Below are 22,040 nucleotides of genomic sequence, written 5' to 3'. Positions count from 1 at the left end.
CTTTACACCACAGACTTGGTAGGATTTTTCTCCATATGCAAGAAATCCTAGTAAAGGTTTTTTTTACCTATAGTAGCATAACAATTCCTGGCATTACTGTAAAACATTTGTTAGTAATCTAATTTTAGACTCTTTGCACAATAATAACTAAATTCAAGATAAACAAAGGCATATAGGGGTATGATATCACATACAAATTCGCATATCTGTTGCAAGGAACTATTCTGATGTATTGTGTAGGCAATTGGACTCGGCCTTGGCAGAGTCACAGCAGCCAGTTTGTCCTGCAGATATTTCACAGGAGGAGAGACAATTTGGAAACAGGAAGGGGCTGCCGATGAAAAATTGAAGTGACATTAGCACAGACATGAGTGAGCATGCTTCCAGGAGAAAAATGGAGGGAAGGAGAGGTGAGGTATGCGATGCAAGAAAGCTAAAAGTGGGGGTGGAGGGTTGGTCAGTGAATAGAGTTTGTATGTGCATGTGTGTAAAGAGAGGGAAGGGGAAAGGAGGGGCTAACAAGGATCATTTGAGGAGAGGGAGTTTTTGGAGAGAAAAGTAAAGGTTAGCACTCACCTCCTTCCCCCCAAAAATGGAATAAAGTTACCACACTTCAAGAGGAAAGGACTGCCAGGCAGAAGTGAGCTAGAGAACAAGAGGGACAGCTTAAAGAAGTAGGAGAAGGGAGGGCGCTCACATGAGGGAGACTGACTAAAGCCAAGCAGCACTGGGTTTGTTACTCCTCTGTGCATCTGAAACGGCTGGCATGGATCTGTGTAACCAGGGTTTGGGTGGAAACGCTCCGAATTTTTGGGAACACTGTGGATTCTGGCTGTGAGCTTGGATAGGTCTTTTTTTTAAAGGATGCCTTCTGTCTCTCTGTCATTGCCCTCTGCTCTGGCCGGAAGGGCCAGGACCTGGGTCTGCCTCTCCTGCATGTTCTGGGTAAGAGATCTGCATTTTGTGTAAAACATTATCAGAAAGACAAACAAACCTACACTAGAAAGGGACAGTTGGCTTCCATGTTCAGTTAAGAGGGTGATTGTGTTTAAATGTAAACTCCGAGAAAGTGAACAGTTCAAGATGAAAAGTTGTTTTAGAAATCCCAACAGAGTGCCCACTGATGAGTTCACTTGAAGCATGAAAGTTTTTTTTTTCCCCCACAAATCTGGTTCCATATTTGCTTTGGAAGTTCAAGGACCCGTACATCCCTTCTCATTCATCCCATCGCACGTCAAATTTATAGTAGACTGCTCCGTTCGGTGGTCCGGGCAGCACTAATCCAGTTGACTGTTCCTGTGGCGACTTGCAATGCCGTGTTCTCGCATCTGGAGTCCACACGGCCTCGGCACTTGAGCTATTTCTGGGCTCTCCTGTATAATTTAATCTCCTTCTTCTATCTGGGACTGACTGAGTGCTTCAGGAACCGGGGGCTTTCCACAGAAACACGCCAAACAAACCCCTTGAAATTTATGATACACATGAACTTGGGCAAAAGACCTTTAACTCCTGTCTGTCTTTTTAGACCTTCTTTATGTTTTTGATTGCATTTTACAAGGTCAAGACTTTGCATCATCTCTTTACCTTAAGTGTCTACCAGTAGCTTTAGAGTTGAATTAATGGTTTCTTTAGATTGCAGAATGTGCACACACAGTATGCAATGACGGGACACACACATGTACATGAGGCATCTGCCCTACTTTTCTCCAGCTTGCAGTGGAGCACAGAGCTATTTAGATGCAAGTGGAAAGAGGCAGGGTGGAAGGAAAACACTCCCATGCAAAGCAGAGCATTGAGTCGTCCAGATGGAAGCCTTCAATAGCGCATCAAGAGCCTTTACACCGACAGCAGAAAGGAGTTGAACGCTGAGCAGGAAAGGGATGTTAGGAGTTGTGACATCATCAACAGAGAGGAAGAAGAGTGGAGAGGCTGAGTGACGTGTGAGAAGCTGCTTCTCAGAAAGCTCCTCAAATACATGCTATTAATAATTTATCAGCCCCACACACTGAGAGGGAATATTAGATTTGACAGAAGAAGCTACAAATGCCTGCTAGTTCCTACAGCGCTGGTCAAATACATCCGTGAGCTCATTACTGTTGTATAAAATGCAAAGCAGCTTAACAAAACTTACTTGACATGTGCTAAAGAATTTTGGGGAAAAAAACCCCAAAAACTACTCAACAGTTTGCTTCTCGTGTTCACCTGAGTTCAGTTTGCAGGAGTGGGTTTCTAAACCGGTCATCCTAGTAAATAAAATCTACTTATACCAAGAAAACAATGTAACATAATGTCAGACTTGGATTGATTGCAACATTTGTAGGTAGGTGATTAACTTGACTGAAATGACAACGAGGTGTACTCTATTTTTCTTTTTCAGGTGATTCACCAGGGAGTGAAATTTGTTAAACTTATGAAGTAATGTCACAGCTTTGAGAAGAAACTGTCCTTATAGTCCATTTGTTAACTTTATTGTGTCCTACTGAAATCTCCATTTTCCAATTTGTTTTCTGGAATTTTTTATTCATTATTAGAACACTAGAAAGTTGTCAAAGGGTACATAAAAGTATGGATTCTGCACTGGTTCTATTAAAACAGACCAAAATCAACTGTAGTTTCTGTGAGCCAATCATGCCAATTGTTAGCAGGCTAACCCTCCTGGCATTTCTCTAAATACCACATTCATCCAGCTACTTCTTTGCAAAATTATTTTAAGATCATCAGTAACTAACAAAATGGATTACTGGATAGCAAAATAATAAATAAAGAAGACCGCTGAATTTTCACTTTATTACTTCATTACCAATATCTGCTTTAGCACGTTAGTACTTCCATGCTAAAAACATATGTCTCCAAGTAATACATAAATATTACTGTACATATATGTTATGGATTTATCAGTTGACAGTGGTCATTATTAAAAAAGCTGCACAATAATTCAGCAAAATAGACCTGGCATAATGATAGCCTGCTTACATAAATGTTACCATGCTAATTCTAACATTACTCTGAATAATACATTGTCATAATGATGAAAGCAATTGTTTATGTTAATTCTAAAGTAATCAAGTAACATTGGCTGTTATCAAAGAACAAATTATGGAATATGAAAACACCAGCTTGAGCATTAAATACAACTACATAATCAACCACAATTGAGGAAACACTTGTGCTGAGCTCTGCAAAAAGAAGCTGAGTAAATGCTTGGATACCCACAGCTGAACAATTACAACTCTAATCACAACTATTCCAGACAGACATTTTAAGGAATAGGATTTTCTCTGTGACGTGCGGTGAGGTTCATTGCTGGTGAGGCACTGACTTGTCAAAGTCAGTGCCTCACCAGCAATGGATGGTGTCCATGTTATTGGATGGTGTCCAATCACATGGACACCATCCATGTGATTGGACCTACGGAAATTTCGCGCATGCATTCAACGCTAGGGGGCAAAAAGACAAATCTTTTACATGTCATCCATAGCCGCGTTAAACTCAGTGAAACTTATAAATGTAGGTATTAATTTCGTGCTATGATCCACAACAAAGTAATCTGTATTCGCCAAGCTACACAGACTCGTTGCCATAGCAACTGACAACAAAGCCACTTCATGTTTTAGGATTTAACCAAAAAATATTCAAGAATTTTGCACACGGAACATTTAGTTTTGTTGTAGTACGTTTTAGGCTTAATGTTTTATTAATAAATAATTGCTGTGGTAGATTAGCTACCGCTTCTACTTTACTGAATTATTTAAACATTAACTGTAGCCGACAAAACGCACATTTAATTAAAAAACTAAACAAAAACATCTTATTGCTGTCTTACCTTTACATATCAATGAAATCCATGCACCCCTAATTCTGCACAAAAATATCAGTTCATCCTCTGCATGTCTTTTCTACTTCGTTTGAGAATCATCAAACTGTCTTGAAGTAAAACTTTCAGCTCCGGTGTTGGTCTTCCTTTAGTTATTATCTCCTGCTTCAATTGAAAATCCACTTTAGAAAACCGTTTAAGTGTAGAAATGTAGTCTTTCATGTTGACGTCGGAAGATAGAAGAAAACAAATATATCGCTGTACTTTACTTATTTACTGTGTGGCTAGCTCCATGGCTAGCTCACTGCGTCTTACTCTGCAGTTGTGCAGTCACAACATCTGGGAACATGAGCGCCCCCAGCGGGCCTCACCTCGAGTCTGTTCTCTGCCGTTTCTTATCGCTCCTCTGCACACAAAACACGGTACACACACAGTGACAAAAAACACTGTACATTATATACATAAGCAAAATTATGGAAGATCAGTCCATATATGAAATGTTTCTTAGGCATTTTATTGCCGGCGTACAGACAGGACAAACATGCTGTGATATAATGGCAGCCAGTGCAGTTAGCGAGAGGTTTCGTAATCCCAGGTGAGGCTCAGCTCGCTGCTGCCTCACCGGCTTCACTTCTGAGCATTTGAATTGGAAAATGCGAAAATCAAGCGATTTTGTAGAAAAACTCATCAGAATTGGTTAAGCTAAGTAAAAAATAGATACTTTATAGTACATGAAAATAGCAATGTGAGGGTTCTTGCATAAACCAGCTAGAGAGACGCTGAATGGAATCCAAAAATAATCTTAATTTATTACAAAAAAGTTCAAAAATAATTAAACAATGAAGAACTGAGCCCAAAAACTGAGGTCAACATAACAAACTCCAACTCAGGTAGTAACACAAAGAACTCAAGCACAAAACTGACCTAACAAACAAGACATGAGGGGAGCTTAAATAGTGGCTGATCAGACCACAGCTGATACACAAGGGGTAATTTAAACATACAAAAACTTAAACAAATACTAATCAATACAACACCAAATCTTTAAATTTAACAAACATTGGACTGAAACTACCAAATAGAAGAGACATTAAAGAACTGGTCAAATTAAATGAAAGAAAACCAAATTTCCCCGTCCCCTGGCAAACAAATGGAACGGCCCGCTGAGGAGGTTTGCCAGCCATAAATGGATGTCAATTAGCTGGAGCTCTTCTGTGACCCTCCAGCAGCAGCTCCAAAGGAAACTGGTAACTCAAAACAAATAAATTAATTTGTTGCTTTTAACAAAAATATAAAGAACTGACAAATAAAGTTAACTAAATGTGTGCACTTCAAATAGTTAACTAAAAAGTCAAGCTAATGAAAATTTTCAAAAATAAAAATCAAAACTATTCACTAATTAATGTCTAAATTAATATTAAGGATGAACAAAACAAACAGTTACCATTCAGGTCTGTGTGACAGTAGGGTCGGCTGTCACAAGCAATATAAATGATTTTATATTATTTTTCCATGATGACAGGTGAGGCTCTGCCTCACCTGCCTCCCCTGACCGCACGTCACTGGATTTTCTCTTTTGAAATATCCTGGTTTAAGATTAGAAATGTTTTGTAAAGGTCCCGAACAAGCACCAAATCTAGGGAGTTTTATGAGGTAAGCTTTAGATAACCGCATAGCCATACAGGGCCCTAATTCCAGCATGTTATTTCAACCTTTACTGAGCTCCATGGTGGAACAGTTGTTAACACTGATCACTTCCAACAAGAAGGTTCTGGGTTCAAATCCCAGTCCTGGGACTCTCCAGGTGGACCTATGGATAGTTGGGTATGGATAATGAATGTAAGGATACTTTAATATTTAAAACATTTTCTGGGGTAACAAAATTAAACAAACTTTCAAATCCCCATTATATGAGCTTTTCCCTGAATGGACAGTAAGTTGTTACTTTTACATTGTGGTTTCTCCTCAATTCTTTTCACCTTCACTTAACTCAAGCCTCACAATTTCAAGGCAGCTCAAATAAATATTTCTATTCTCTGCTCTAGTCAAGTTCACAGCAGCTGCAATGCTGTCAGGCAAGACGTATGGCAGATCCATCATGTCCTGAGTTGTCTAACAGAGTCCCTTATTGACCGACCAGAATCCCCAGAGAGCTCTGAAAATCAATCAGGCTTTGATCGGACAGTTACTGCCTGCCATGCCTCTCCTTGTGACACCTCTGTTTGAGTTTGTGCACGTTATGTCTTCTAGAAATTCCATTTTCCTCTTGTAATCATGCTAGCCCTGCCTTGTAATCAGCTTGTGTTGAGTGAAGAGATTATTGATTGATAAATTTACTATGGATCCTCCTTGTGTGGCCGTGGGCGTAAGAGTTCCATAAAAATACCACAGAAACCACATTAATCATTTTCTTTTAAAGTTAAAAGGCAAAGCTTGGAGGTTTTCTGATGATGTTGTTCATCTATCAATCTATTGTGTTCTGCTTTCTAAGATAAAGTTGTAAACATAGTGGGTACAGGAGAAAATCCCAGACATTCCTCTCCGCAGTGTCACCCTGTTGCTTTGAAGGGATTTAGAGATCCTGCAATTCGGATCTGACCTGAAAGCCTTCAAGGAGGTTTCAGACACACAGCCACCTCGGCTGACTATCATCCTGCCTGCTTTACATTCAGTCACCAACATCTCCAATGAATGTTGAACATCATGGCTTGAAGGCGACAACAGAACCACATTATCCACAAAAAAGCAAAGGTGAGAACCTGAAGAGACCCTCCACTCCATGATCAATTTCAAATTTTGCTCATGAACACCATAAACAGTATCAGCTCTTGTTCTTGATAGCCTAAGAGGTAATCACATTTGACCTATTGATCAATTTGTCTTTTTCCAAACTTTTGGTGACACGTTATCTTGGCCATTGCCTTCTTATGTAGTTGCACTTGATTATCATCTCCCTTTAGTGCGCCATCCGGGATTTTTCCCATTGAACTGAATTTCTAAGGATCAATTTCAACTGAACCAGTCAATGAACTGTAGGAACAGTTGTGAACAGTTTTAGAACTGTAAAATACTTATAGTTTGACAATGGCAGCAGAGGAATTGAACAAAACCATTTAGTCCGCTTTTAGCCAAGCTTAAGAATAGTCAGTCGAATAAGAAAAATACTTACAGCATTTTATTGCTTGCAATGACATTGTGGCCTACTCTTCACAGAATTCAGCAAAAGTATTTTCAGTGGCTGATGGTTGTTTACAGCGTAGAACGAGGAGCTAGTTTTTACCAAGCTAGTCACGCATTGGTTCAGCCTATAGAGTTTGTTTGCACAGTTTCTGTTGCTCATTCTAATGATGTTATGAAGTTGACAGCTGAATGTTGGCTTTGTGATGCTGATGTCCTCTCAGTGACAGAATTGTACTCAGACCCAGTTCTGGTCATGAGCCTCCAATGGGACGTCATGTCCTGTCTTGGTTCCAGTTCTCACTAGAGCTTCTTCCTTGCTCCAGTTTTTTTTTATCTGTGTAACTGTGCATGAATGCATGGCCAACATGGAGTGAAGACTTTCCTCAGAGACTTTTTGCTGTCACTCTGGCTAAACAATGCTCTGTGTATTCATGACCAGATGATTTATATCCATTGTGACTGAACACCTCCCTCCAGACCCCCAGGCCACCATCAGCTAGCCCTCAACCCAGCTTTAGCACCCTTCCCGTGGGCACTGTGAGATGCTCTGCCCCCATTTCTCATACTGCAGTTTGAATTTCAGCCCACATACCTCAGTAGCTGCCAGATGAGATGGTTTCTCTTTGCCTTTAGAAGTCTTAAATGTCAAAAACTGTGAAGCTTTAACATGGGGATGACCACAGGAAATACACAGCTAGTAGATCAAGACAGAATCACTCTTCTGATCTGTATTTTCAGCGTTTTTCTTTCCAAAACAACTGTATTGCCTGTATGTTTTGAGAAGTACTCATAGAAGTTCCAAGCTAAATGCACATTCCCAAGGGGAAATATTTCATGAACTGTCATTGGCTGGAGCAATTAACCTGATTAATCTTGATGAATTAGTCTTTAAAATAATCACTAAGTACTTTAGTAATTGATTGTTAACTACAGTCTCAAAAAGGTCATTTGCTGATAAAAAAATGTTTTGATTTAAAAACTGAAGAAATCAGAAAGGGTTCATTTTTCATAACCTTAAATTATACTACACTTCAGATAGAACAAGGTAATTCTTCTACCGTCTCAGATAGGAATCAGTAGTGCACCAACAAGTTGATTTGTAAATGCCTGTTTAGAATAATACTCATTGTTTTAATCGATTTATTGCCACAGATTTCCTTAATTTTGGGAGATTGCATGTTGCATTAAAACACAAATTTTTATTTCAGACAGTGAAAATAAGTTTTTTTAAATATATGCAGTAATTACAAATATCTGCCTTCAACTGAATGTGACCCATGTATCCTTAAATCTTAACGAAGACATTTAAAAAGTTAGAAGTACCTGCTTCCCAAGATCAAACAATGTAAAAAGCTGCAGTGTGTGTTAGAACATCAGCTGTAACACTTCCTAATGAATAATTCAAACACTACATCTTTGTGTTCTTTTTAAAAGTTTCTCTCTTTTTTTTTCCTGAAACAAGAGTCAGAAACAGCAGAGCTCATTAGCCAGTATGCAAGTCCAGGTTCATTAGCTGCACAGCAATGATCATAAGCAGGCCAGACTTGATGATCACAGCACATTGATCTTTGGCTCTCTCTGTCTAAACCTGATATCGATCACACTGCACACATGCACAAACAGGACAAACAGCTGCAGTCAGGCTTTCACACTCAAAGGTAAGTGCTTTCATGTAAAATGACACTCAGCTGAGTAAAAAAAGCTTTCCAAAGCAATTTGGCCCAGTGTGAAAAAGTAATTACGCCCTTTAAATCATGAATTGTCTGTCCATCTAGAATTAAGTACTTAATGTCACAAGTTTGGACCCATTGAGATTACTTTATCTCATGCTATGCTATGCACACGCTCTGTCTGCACTGATGAACATTCACTCACCTTTGCAAAACTGAATGCTTGAAGTGGCTCAAACTGAGGGCATCCTAGCCTATTTTCTGATTAATTCACCTATTAATTATTTGACCACTTGGGGGCACTAACAAAATCACATAAATAAAGGAAGTAGGCTAAAGATCTGGGCGTGACTTTGTTTTGTGTACAACAGGAACAGCGCCATCAATATTTATCATCATGAAAAAGGTTTGGGATGTTAGTGAACCATGAGAGTCGATATCCAATATATAGAAACATGGAATAGTATCTCCCAAAATCAATGACAACTCATCCCAAAGGGATGCTGATGGTAGTGCTTCACTGTTTCAGTATTTGCAGGATTAGCTGTGATGAAGGGAACCATGAATTTAGCTCTCTAGCAGGAAGTCCTGGAAGTCAATCCCAAACACACTTGGGTTATGTGGCAGAACAGTGATGCCAAGTACCTCTGGAAGCAAAGAGCAGATGTCTGGAGTGGCTTTGTCAAAGTTTGAACTTTAGCTTGATGGAAACACCCTTTAATGGGCCATCCATTTAGAATAATTCTGCAAATATGATTGGGTTACGATTGGCAGCAGTCACTTAATGAAAGTTGTTCCTGTGACTAAGAAAGTTATCAGATTTCGAGGCTAGCTTACCTTAGATAGCATTTTATACTTGATTTTACATTGAACCTGATGATCTGAAACTTTTAATGTGACAATAAAACCTAAACAGAGGAGATCTGTAAGCGGTAGCCTGTGGTCCTTCTTAACTTACAGTAATGATGATGGGTAATTCTTTTACCCATCATTAATGTGTCATAATCACAATGAAGAAGGTCTCCTAAGGGCTTATAAACAGAATTATTAAGCTTTCCTTCTGTCTTTATGTTCTTGTTGAAAACGAGTAAGGATTCCCTGAATTGTTCCTTAGTGATTTTGGGATTCAAGTGTGTGTGGGTTTTTTTTTAAAGCTGGATCTTTAATTTGTGGCTTTGTTTCAGTAGAAATCTACTTTCTACTAGCTTCTGATGAGCTTTTCCTCCATGTCCCACAACTTATTTCTCAGCCGTCCAATTTCCTGATCACATGTCTAATTGCTGTCTAATCTTCCTGGATTAATCAGTAACCTCTCCAAAGTCTTTCAGTCTTGAATGTGCCTCTCCACATATAATTTGTTTTCCTTTCTTGATTGCTTGACCTGCCTGAAGTGCTAACTTTCCAGTTAAAGTCTCAGAAGCTCTTAGGAAACTGCACACGTTTCTTTCCGCTTTGGCTTCCTTTCAACAGCCAACTTAAGGCACAGAAACAAGCAGGGAAGGGACTCACACTCCCATGTTTTCTCTGCCATCTCATTTTTTCACAGCCTAACTTTTTAAAACTGTGATGAAGTTTTGTTGTCGCCATTTCCCAGATTAGACTTTAATGTCATGTTCTCTCGTCTTTCCGATTTTGAGGAGGAGAAAAACTGCTGTCCAGTTAGAGGGAAATATGCCTTAGATGTAAATTTGAAAATGAATGTATAAATGATTGGAATGCTTTTACATGTAAAGGAATGAAGAACAATGATTTTCGAAGATAAAATTGAGCAACAGCAGTGACATATTTATATGTATTTATGTAAAGAACTGTTCTACAATTGTTTACCCCGGTAGGCTACCTTTTATGAAATCTGGTTTCTTCATTCTCTCCTTCTAGTATCTCTCCATGGCTATTCCTGTTTTCTGCTGCTCGCTGTCTCACAAAGCCCAGCATTGTTCCCAATAGAATTTCAATTCGCTCCAAATTGAAAGCAGGTGTTGCGCTGCAGTTTCATCCAGTAAGAGGGGGTGACCGGCGGGTTGTGTGGGGTCCGGACTCCTCTCTTTTGGTGGCGTGTCCCTCATGCCATCATAATCTCCAGCCTTTTCTCTACACGACTCAACCATCCGCTAACAGTGACTCAAGTGACTGAAATTATCTCCTTTTTTTTTGTTGTTGCATTTTCTAGAGTTGAGTACAGCTGAACAGCCACACATGGCTCTGAAAAACATAATCAAGCTCAAACAAATCACTTCAGTGTCGTATTTTATTCTGAAATGTGCTTGATTTACAGCGCTCTGTTTGAGAATTCTGCTTGAGTGGTTGAAGGGCTGCACGGTTTGTGCCAAATGTGCTCATAATGCAAGACGATATGATATATCTTTACTTCAACATGTCCCGCATTGTGTGCTTAAGACCCATTCTCCCAGTTCATGCAGAAAGACTTCCCCATTACTGGGCAATAAACTGAACCATATGTGGAAGTCTTGGAATAGAAAAGGTTTGCCGGCTTTAAATATGGAAATGAAAATGGATGTGGGTTAGCTTGCGTTCATGGATGTACATTATTGTTGGGCATCAGGGATTTGGCTCCAGACGGAGCACCTCAAAGTGGTGCTCTTCTGGATGATGATGATTTACTGTCATGTTTACATCTTCCTCCAATGACAGCTTGCTTTATCTGAGGATGGAGTTTGGTTCAGCTCAAAATGAACAGAAAATAGATTTGAAAAAAAATTGACTAAACTGATATAATGTCAGACAGAAATAAGGAAAAAGGCTTTTTGCAGGGTTCATATCAGTCCGTGTCCAGGCAGAGGGACAGAAGCTTGCCTTTGAGACTTCCCTCCCGTCTCTTCGGCTCTAAGTGGGGTCGCGGTCGAGTTAGCGTAGCGATGCTTTTCATTAGCTAAGTGCAACTACACGAGAAGAGCAGCGAGCCTTGATTTACTGGTTCTTCTCTTTACGTGCACATACGTACACAATCATACTCTCTTCTTGTTCCGTCTTCCTCTCCTTCCTTTCCTTTAAACCATCTTTTTTTTTTTTTTCGTCATCTACATCCATTTCTGCCTCGGCTTCCTTGCCACTCAGCATGACTCTCCTGTACATTGTTCCTCCTGGGAATCTCCTGCAGCCTGCAGGGGAGAAGCGTATGGGTTTCCAGTTAAATTTGGAAACGTGAAATGACTTTTGCAGCAAGATTATTACTGGTAATTACAGGAAAAGAGTTGTAGTTTGCTTTTGTTAGTGGCTAAATTTAAGATAATCAGCTACATATTTACCTTCAGACAAAAGAAAAGTTTAACCCCTTCTCCCAACGCAACTCACTTCTATTGTTTTACTCTTTTTTTATTATTTATTTTATTTTTTTTACTGAAATCTAATCAACTCTTATTTAAACAGTGACAGTAAATTCCAGATGTGGCTTTGCCCACACACAGCTTCTATTTGTCCCCCGGTTTTCTCGATACTTCCTTGCCTGTGTGTGTCTGCAAACTTCTGGATGGTTTTGTTCTCCAGTTCTTCCCGTCACGCCTCATCCATTCTGGTGCGACAGGGCACGTTGACCCCGGTTGCCACAGCAGTCAGGTAACCATGGCACCTGGCTGTGACACAGCTGGCTGCGTGTGATTGGTTCAGCTTTCTGGTGGCTTTCTGCCAGGTCATCTTTAACATCGGGGCTGTGGAGTGGCATCGAGGAACTTTGAGTTCTATTTATAAACCCGGACTGGACCTGCACTGTAAAAACACTCTGTGTGGACGAGTTGGTAAAAGCACTTGGATATTTATTATTCATTTTTAACAATATCGACTAATTTGAAGGATATGAAGAAACAATAAAGCCTGAAGAAAAAACTTTTAAAATTTCTGTAAAATAGAAGACGAAGAAGGGAGTTTCTGGTGTGAGACACCCAGAATTATTCCTATCTAGAATTTCTACAATGTCACAGTCATGTTAAATGAAGTTCTCAGAATTAGATGAAGATTAATATAGTTTAAAGTGAGATTGTTTTATTGGTTTATGTGTCAATTGTGAAGATTTAAAGCAAATCTAATGAAGGATTGTTAAAGGTGGAACTCCAAAATTTTTCGCCATACTTCGTTTGTAAGATGAACAAAGTTCTTTCTCTTGGCTAGAAATATTTATTTTTAATTCAGACACTTAGGGGGTTTTCATTTCTGGTAGGCGGATTCAGTTTGATTGAACATTTGTTCCATTTTCAGCTGCTGTGGTTCACTTTCACACTGCACTGTGTCAAACTAATCAAACTAATTGAAGAACCTCTTCACCTCCATGCCTGTGGTGGTGCTACACCAAAACCTACTGAAGGGAAACGCATGAAAACCTCTGAAGAAGACCAGTGGAACTTCATTCAAAATGTAAACAAAAATGGAGTGGCATAAGATAATGTCATTGCTCAGATGAATAGAAATGAATAGAAAAGAAAAATAGTTTATTTTTTGAAAAATGTTGGATTCATGAAGAGAATGTGAGGCCAGAAAATGATGAGTAGTAAAATCCAAGAGATAGCAGTAGTGCAACATTGATGGATGCAAGCTGCCATTAAAAACTAAAAAAGAAAAAGAAGTAGTGTCAGATTTTAGAGGATTTTGGAGGATTTCTCTTTTGTCTCTGGTAAAAAGTACTGAGCTTGTGCTTTTATATTGCTTGTATTTATCCAGAATGCCCTGCGATGTATCCGGTTCCTGCTTTTGTAGCCGCATCCTCATGCATTCGAAACATATCAGAGTTCACTTCAACTGAACCGACACCGAGTTTTCTTAGAGGGAACCAGAGTTCATATTTTTGGTCCACATTACAGTTCGATTACACATTCACACCTCCCCAAACAAACCGGGCTTTCTAGACAAACATGGAGTCATCTTCATCAATCAATCAAAAAAAAATTTTTTTTATTAATTTTGCAATCCCTAAAGTTTTTACTGGCCTTGTTTAGCCACCCCTATGAAAAGGGTCAGGGGGAGATATTGACTTAGGACAATATGTACGGCATGAATAACAGAGGACCGTAAAATGGTTCCCTGAGGAAAAGATGAAAGAAAAACTTTACTTTCATCTAAATTTTAGTCAAAAAGACCCTAACCTTATCCTTTCTTACTGCACGTTTCGTTTACTTGCCAGTTTAAGTCCTTCAGTTTTCACAAGAGACAACAGTCAGCTCTGATTGTTCAAAAACAGCTCAAAATCACCAATAATTAAAGATGAATTTCTTCTAGCATGCTGTTTTCTTTAACATGCTCTGTCCAACTCAATGTAGCCAAAGTCAGGATTTCTCTCCGGAGCTTTGGTGAGAGTGTCACAGTGTGACAAAACCCATTAAGATGTGGGCAGATAAGCAAGTAAAACGATGAGAAGCAGATTTTTGAAGAAAAAAAAAAAAGAAGCTTTGAGCCAAATTAGATGTGGGACATGGAGGGGGGAAAACATAAAAGGCTAAAAGGAAAATGAGCTCAAATATGATGGCGCAATAACTTTTATCAAGAAGTGCGCTTGCTGAAGAGTTTCAGCTGTTTTCTCAACGGTAAAGATGATGTGGATGAAGAATAATGGTGCATACTGTAGCAATGGGTGAATTTAAGCTGGAAACAGAGCTGAGTATTTTTTATGAGTGTTTTCAAAGGCAAAGTGCTAATAGTATTGAAGACTGAAACTCTTCCTTCATCTTTATGAGTGTATAACTTGGGCAAAAAGCGAAATACACAATAGAAAGTTTTAAATCAACTTGATTTAAAATGAAATGGACGACCTCAGAATTTTGAGTTTAAAGTCAGAATTTAAAAAATCTCATTTAGACAATCCAATTGTTGGTCAGAAATCCTAGAAGTGATATCTATAGACCTTCAGTATCCATTCAGCTTTAATATTTAATGAACCTTGTAATGGTTAGCTTGTTGTTGTCTGAGGCCATTTAACACTTGGAGGAAGTACAAATATTGCTTCTTCATGTTTCCAAAACCCTTGTCAGTGTTTCCTGTAAGGTTACGGTATTTATTAGAATATGTAGCTTTAGTCCTTTATATTTAACATTAGTTTGTTTCAGTGAAGCAGTAGTTAGTTTTTCATTCAGCTGAACGCAAAAGGCGCGAGTCTATTTGAGGTTTAGATCTATCTTAAATTCTGGAGGTTTACTCCCCTAAATATGATCAGCTGTTAACTCCTGCTGTTTGGTAACTTTAAATCATGGAATCTGCTGAAAGAGAAGCTGGAGTCACCGCTGACTGACCACATGTTACATATCCCAGCTTTTCTCCCCGTCAGCAGTGGCTCACTGAATCAGTTTGGCTTGCGCATGGAGGGAATCCTTCCTTCATTTAACCTGTCAAGGTGACAGCTGGAACAAGATGCTGGCTCCTAGAGCCCAGAGCGGCACAGCTGCACAAATACACACAGGAAATGGCATCATTACTATGAGTCATGAGAAGGCTGCTCAGACACAAGAGAAGAGAGAAGGAGATCTAAACGGGTTGAATGTGCTCTGATTTTTTTGTTGAGGAACGAAACACTTTGAACAAATCAGAGCAGATTAATATGCAGCTGTTTGGCAGGAAGGACTACACTTTAAAACAGTTCTTCTTTGATAGTGAATGAGATAAGTCATGGAATGGACTTGTTTAGTGTCTCTGGGGGATTCTCTCTGATGGATAAAAAGAAAAACACCAAACACACCACAGCTGCAGTCACCACCTCCGTTTGTGTCAGCGTTATTGTCTTTTATTGCCAGATTGCCTCTGAAGCTGGCATCCTCTGGTTGCACTGCAAGCACTTATTGGGAGTATAAAGATGCAAAGCATGTTTCCATTTTTTTTTGAGTATTTTTCAATGAATCCTGCGACAAAGTTCCCTCTGAAGTCCTCATCCTGAATCAGTCGTTCAATTCGACGAATAAAATCCAATGTAAGACTCCCGGTTCACTTTTTAAAAATTATTTATTAGATTCAGTTGTACTTAAAACAACAAAAATAATCATTTTTAATGAAAAAAATTCCACAAAAATGTGTTTCTTTGTCATTGTCATGAAATCCTTTTAAAATTTGATCAGTAGCAGTAGATTATCAGTAAACAATAAGTTATGGAATAATCTGACTATTTCATCTATTTCATTTTCAAATTGTGTTAATTTACTTGTTGACAATGACAACAAGCATGTTTGAGTAGACATTGGAATAACTCTAAGGTGAGTTATCGCTTCCTAAGAGACAGTTAGCCAAAGATTAGCATGGTGTAAGTGTGGAAATCCTAAAAATCACTGTTGTTGTTTGCTGTAGCATCATTCCACTTAAGAAAATGCATCATTTAAAGCCTAAAATCAATGAGAATGTGTGCATGTAAATCCTCTCTGTCAAATGCTACATTAGTGACAGTAGAGATCTGGTTCACTGGAATCCAGCGACGTCAAAGGCCCAATCCGTCCAGTGAATAAATGCGTGAAATTATCAGTGAATTTCTTGTTCCGTTTTGTAGACTGAATTCTGATATTTTCCTTTTTGTTGTTTTCCTGCAGCCCGACGAGTTGGAGGGCGTCCACACACACACCTTCAAGCTGAAGCCGTTCAAGAAGGCAAAGAGTTGTGATATTTGCAAGCAGGCTATCACCAAGGAGGGTCTCATCTGTAAAGGTGAGTGTCTGGGATTCAGCCAATTTATTTTGTCTGTCACTTTTTGGCAACAACTCTTGAAACTGTTTAGAGTCCTGTGTTGTTTGATTTAGGACTTCCAGACAGGTTTGGGGCCAAAACATTTCATGGTAACACTTTATTTGAAGGGGTTGAATAAGACTGTCATGACACTTTCATAAACATGACATAACATATGTCATGAACATGAATAAGTCTTCATGAATATTTATGACTGTTGTCGTAAAGCGTCATTCTGTAAATTATGACACTTTTAATACAAAGTTGACATTATTCAAAATGTCTTTATGACAACTTGACATTAACCAAGAAATCATTACTATTTAAACTTTACCTTTAATAACATAAAGTTACCTAATTTTTAAAGTGCAATCAGTAATACTTTTATAACAAATTTATATCAGTAATTTATTGGTAATTTACTGAATGACACTTTATGACAACAGTCATAAATATTCATGAAGGCTTATTCATGTTCATGACAGGTGTTTATGACAGTGTCATGTCAGTCTTATTCACCCCCCTTCAAATAAAGTGTTACCCATTTCATTCCTTCATCTATGTTGACAAAAACCTCACATCCATCTGAAGAAAAATAACCTCAAATCACGAAGCTGCCACCACCATGTTACACAGAGGACAGCATGTTCTTTTAGTGACATTGATTTGAATTTAGAATTAAAAAGGAGACTTTCAGTAAGTTTTGGTTTTTAGCGGTTGCTTACACAAAAAAATCAATGATTAACATTTATATACTTCATGAGTTAGTAAGATTAGTAAGATGCAATCAAATATTGAGTTGTGGAGAAGTTTCTTGTTTCATTATTAGTAAGCATGGAGAAAATGCCCCACTATAACGTGATTAGGTGACATAGTTGCAAGGGATCAATATCAAAGTCAGTCAGCCGAAATGGTTCAGGGATCTGATTAAGTTTCTTCTGTCCTGGGAACACCTTAAAATCACCTAGCATACTTTTATAGAGACACCAAGCAGAAAGATATGCTGGCTGGCTGGCTGGCTGGCTGGCTGGCTGGCAACATCCTACTAGAACAGCTGATCTTGACTAACCTGAATCAATAGGTTCTCCGATGATCTATTTTTCCTAATCTTTACATCAGACACTTTGACTGTTTGGAAGCCAGTGTATGTGTCAAATTTAAACAAAGTTTTAGCTAATATTGCTTCTCTGAACAAGCAGAAATAGGACTAAACTCCTGCATGCAAGTGTTACCAACATGCTTTGATAACCCACATTTTTCATTGTCCCTCCAAGAGAAATATTTGCCTTCCTCATTTTCTCCCTTTATCGCCTTTCACACATCTTAAGTCGATCTCTCTGTCACTTTCCAACGGCGTCACAAAGACAGCGGCTTTAACTGAGGCTGAGATGAAGAGTGTAGAGAAAGGAGAAAGAGGATGGGGCTTGTGAAGGGCTTTGGCTGAGGATTTGGTGTTTAAAATTAGCATGGCTGCTGCTGCATTAGCCTAGATAAGAGGCAAAAGAGAGGGAAAAAGGGGGTGATGGGTGGGGTGTGGGGCAGAGGCAGGCAAAGGAGCTAAAAAATGGGGAGAAGAGAGGAAATAAGGAGTTAGACCTGGAAGAGCAAAAGAAAATGAGGGCACAAGAGAATTATGTTCTCTTTCATCTTCTTTTTTTAATCATTATGCACCCTAAAATGTAGAAAAAAACAAGCTAAAACCCAACATAAACTGAATCCAGAAAGTAGCAGGTAGCTTGGAGATTTTACCTCCTGCATGTTGTATGCATAGGTTTTCCATTCAAGATGACAAAAAGAGCGAGAAAAACGTTGTTACATTCAACTTCCAGATATTTTATTGTTAATTGACTGATTTTGTTCTTTTGTTGGCTAAACTTGTGGCAATAAAATTCGCTCTTCAAAACCAAACAGCTTTTAGTGTAGGCAGTGTGATGGAGTGGGGCAGGAAAAGCGAGGCTTATGATGACTGGATGCAGTGAGGTCGTTTGAGGGTCAGCAGGGGCAAAGCAGAACTAAGAAACAGCTAGCCAAAAAACTAGCTATGCTAGCCATAAAGCACGGATCATAACCATTAGTTAGAGCACATAACACCAGTTTTAAAGTCTTTACACTGGCTCCCTCAAAGAACAGACTTTAAAATACTGTTGTTAGTTTATAAATCACTGAACGGTTTAGCACCACAATACATTAAAGATCTGTTGTTGTTGTATCAACCTTCCAGACCCCTTAGGTCTTCTGGTTCTGGTCTGTTCTGCATCCCCAGAACCAGAACCAGAACCAAACGAGGAAAAGCAGCATTCAGCTTCTATGCACCACAGATTTTTAACAAACTTCAAGAAAACTGTAAAACAGCTGAAACACTGACTTCCTTTAAATCTCGACTAAAACCCAGCTGTTTAGAGTTGTATTTGAAACATAATCAATTACGAATTTCATGATGGCACTTGACTTAATGTAATGTTTTGATTGTTGAGTGGTGTTTTTGTGTTTGTTATGATGTAAAGCACTTTGAAATGCCTTGCTGCTGAAATGTACTATACAAATAAAATTTGATTTGCTTGATTGATTAGTTTGATTAATGCTAGTGCGCTAATTTCAACCATGTTGATACCCAACGTGCCACTAACATGTGTTACGACATGTATCATGTATCGCCCTTTCACTCATGCTATCAGTTTTATAGATGTTGATGTCATTGCTAACTCTGTTGCTAATTTTGCCTACTTGACCATGATAGAGTTTTTGTCAAAAAGGCTAATTTTAAATAGTTTACTGTAATTCTACAGCAGTGCATTGTGGGTACAGAATGAATGTCTATTGTTGCTCAGCATCACGGATGGAAAGTGAGAGGGGAGGAAATGAAACTGCTCGGTTAAGTTTTCATCCACTTCAAAATAAGAGCATGAATTTAGACCTCTAATCATTTGAAGGATTCTTAACAGATGTCAATACAGCTGTCGAACTTCTTTCAACTGAAAGTTCACATAACAGTAAATTACCGCATTAGAATTTATTTTAGGGGAAGCTAAGTGAGATAAACATTTTCAAAGCTAGCATAGACACTAAGCAAAAATTTATCTACACTATTAGCACATTAGTGGATTAGCGGGAGTGTGCCCCCTACTGGAAATACCAGATTAAAAAAAAAAGACTTATATGTCATTTTTGCTCTTAGAAGTTTTTCTTCCAACATTTAGTAGCAACAAACATTCATGCAAACATCACATGAATGCCCAAGGCACCATTCATGCAAAGTTTGGAGGAAAATACTGGAACTAGTCCCATATCTCCACTCTTAGGAACCACTTTGATGACCTTTTTCTCTTTTGAATGCTTGTGTCACCTGAAACAATTGCACCCTGGGTGACAGCCATATCAAAAACAACTTTATATACACAGCTGCATTCCTTCTCGGTTTGGAAGTCAAACAGTGCTTTTGAAACTATTTTCTAGATCCAAGAGGATGTAAAAGAAAAGTGAAGTCACATCAAAACGTCAACAGAGCCGAGCTAAACGTTTCCTCTCTGCTTTGCCTTTCTGATTGAAATAATTAGCAGGCAGCGCTTCACTAGCACCGCTTTCAAGTAATTCATTCATCATCATGACACACATTTACCTAATTTAACCTGGGAGTGTTTTCCTACTACTCAGGCAACCAGAAACCTCTCTCAGCCATGTAGAGCGTCTTCCTGCTCATAAAGACCACCAGAACCGGGACAGAGCTCCTAGCCTCCATCAAATGATTTTTATATCACATGAAATGTGAAAAAAAATCACTATAAAATCTCTAAATATAAAAAAACTAATTTAAAGACAAAGAAAGTGGTTGATTGCTTTTTTGACCACTTGAGGGCAGCACTGTAGCATTCTACTCTCAAAACTATTCAGTTATTCAGAATTAAAAATGATTATGTTTTTACACCATGCACATGTTTGTGTTTTTGTTGTTTTTTGATTTTAAGCAACTCAATATTCAATTAATAACCTACCTCTGTTGTTTCAGCATGCCGCCTGTCCTGCCATAAGAAATGTGAAGTGAAGGTAAGACCCTGAGCCTGCTACGCTCTTCCACCCTGACCACTTCACATTATGAAGAAAGATTGCAGCTAATTCTTTCATATTTAATGTCTAAGTTTATTTTTGTTCAAACTTTTGTGAGTAAATAAGGAACTGCAAGTTAATTTTTTTAAAGATGATTAAAAAAAAGTATCATTATTTTTGTTTATAAAATTATTTCAATTAAATGTTTTATATTTATTTTTAATTACCCTGATTTTTTTATATGCATTTTGGATTGTCACTATTATTTATTAGTTTTCTGTAATTTTTATGTATTTATTTATGTTTTCACTTTTTGTTATATGCATTAATTTATCTTTTGTCTAATTTGTTTAAGTTATTTTATTCTTTTATTTACATGTATTTATTGATCTCTTTATAGGAGTCAATTTATTTATTTATTGGACCAATTTTTTTTCATACTGCTATTTTCAGGGCGCACATTTCTCTATCTGAAACGTGCGTCCTGTGTGCGGCTAGATCTTCCACGGCCTGCATCAGGTCAACCTGTGGGCGACTTTTGTTCCTGCCAATCTCTCACTAAACTCCACCAAAATGAGCAGTTATACCAAGCTCAGGCTTTGATGCATTGCAATCTGTTGTGATCAGCAAAGCCTTCAACTATCTAATCAGCCATAGAGTACTGTCTAACAACAAGAGCTACGCTGCAAATATTCCAACATTTATTTTTTCTGAAGCGAGCTGGCATCCTGAGTGCTGTAAGGACTAAAAACAGAGGAATGTTCGTCATACAAGAGGAAAAATAAACCCATGTGGGGAAAAGTTTCTGCTTCTCCGATTTCTACGTCCCAACAATCAACCGCACCACAAATAGGGAATGCCTGACGAGAACCCATCAAAACGAAAGCAGCAGAGGCATGACGGACAGAGAAAGGAGGGAGCCAATCAGCCAAGGGAATGAGTGTAACTGAGTGTTTGTGTGTTTTTTTTTATTGGGACTGAATGGGAGAATTTAAAAAAAGTCTAAAATTATTTTTTTCTTCTCTTCCTGAAACCATCCTTACACCGACATATCACTAGATTAACAAAAACTGTGTATGCAAAGCATTCGAGGAGAAGAATCTGCGAAATACCTCAGAAACCGAGCGAGGCCGTTTGTGGCGTTAGCGTGGGTAATTATCAGATGACAGACAGTGGACAAGAAAATATTTCCAACAGAACAAAATGACATATCTTTGTTTGAAAATGTTGGATAAAAAATGAATTTCAATTTTTATTTTATTAAATCTAGTTGACTCAAATAAAATGTGTTGGAATTTTAATAGGGACCCATATGACAAAATGGGACTGTTTTCAGTATCTGATAGAGCCAATACATCATCCATCCCTAACTTTTAGGCAACAAAGAAATTTCTGTCTAATTATAACTTTCGCTCCATGTCGTTGATTCTCAAAGATCACTCTGGAGTACGCACTTTAAACCAATAATTCAGATTTTTTTGCAAAGAAGAGTGAAAAGATTGTCAACAGTCTAATTTACCTGCAGTGGATCACTCTGGAACAACATCAGCATAGAGAAACTACATTAAATCTGATGATACTTGTGTAAGAATTTGAAAATGATGAAACTTTTTGATACGAATTGATCAAAAAATTTCCATATAACCATAAAATTATTTTTCTGGTGTTTGCGAGAATTGTGAGAGTTTTGGACT

The 22,040-nt window shown here is 38.3% G+C and overlaps 1 protein-coding gene across 3 annotated transcripts in view; it reads left to right on the top strand.

Annotated features, from left to right (window-relative positions):
- tns1a (tensin 1a) overlaps positions 1–22,040 on the top strand; it is an 80,104-nt gene that overhangs the window by 5,617 nt on the left and 52,447 nt on the right. For 2 of the 3 annotated variants that reach the window (XM_017309996.2, XM_008423546.3), the window contains 2 exons: positions 16,173–16,287; positions 20,309–20,346. In XM_017309996.2, coding sequence (XP_017165485.2) covers positions 16,173–16,287; positions 20,309–20,346 — 153 coding nt within the window. Of the gene's footprint in view, positions 1–727; positions 946–16,172; positions 16,288–20,308; positions 20,347–22,040 lie in introns of those variants that run through there. The other variant, XM_008423533.3, reaches the window with a different exon arrangement.

Source organism: Poecilia reticulata, chromosome 2, assembly GCF_904066995.2.
Source record: "Poecilia reticulata chromosome 2, P_reticulata-male-v2, whole genome shotgun sequence".
Lineage (NCBI taxonomy): Eukaryota > Metazoa > Chordata > Actinopteri > Cyprinodontiformes > Poeciliidae > Poecilia > Poecilia reticulata.
This window is presented reverse-complemented; position numbering and strand designations above follow the sequence as displayed.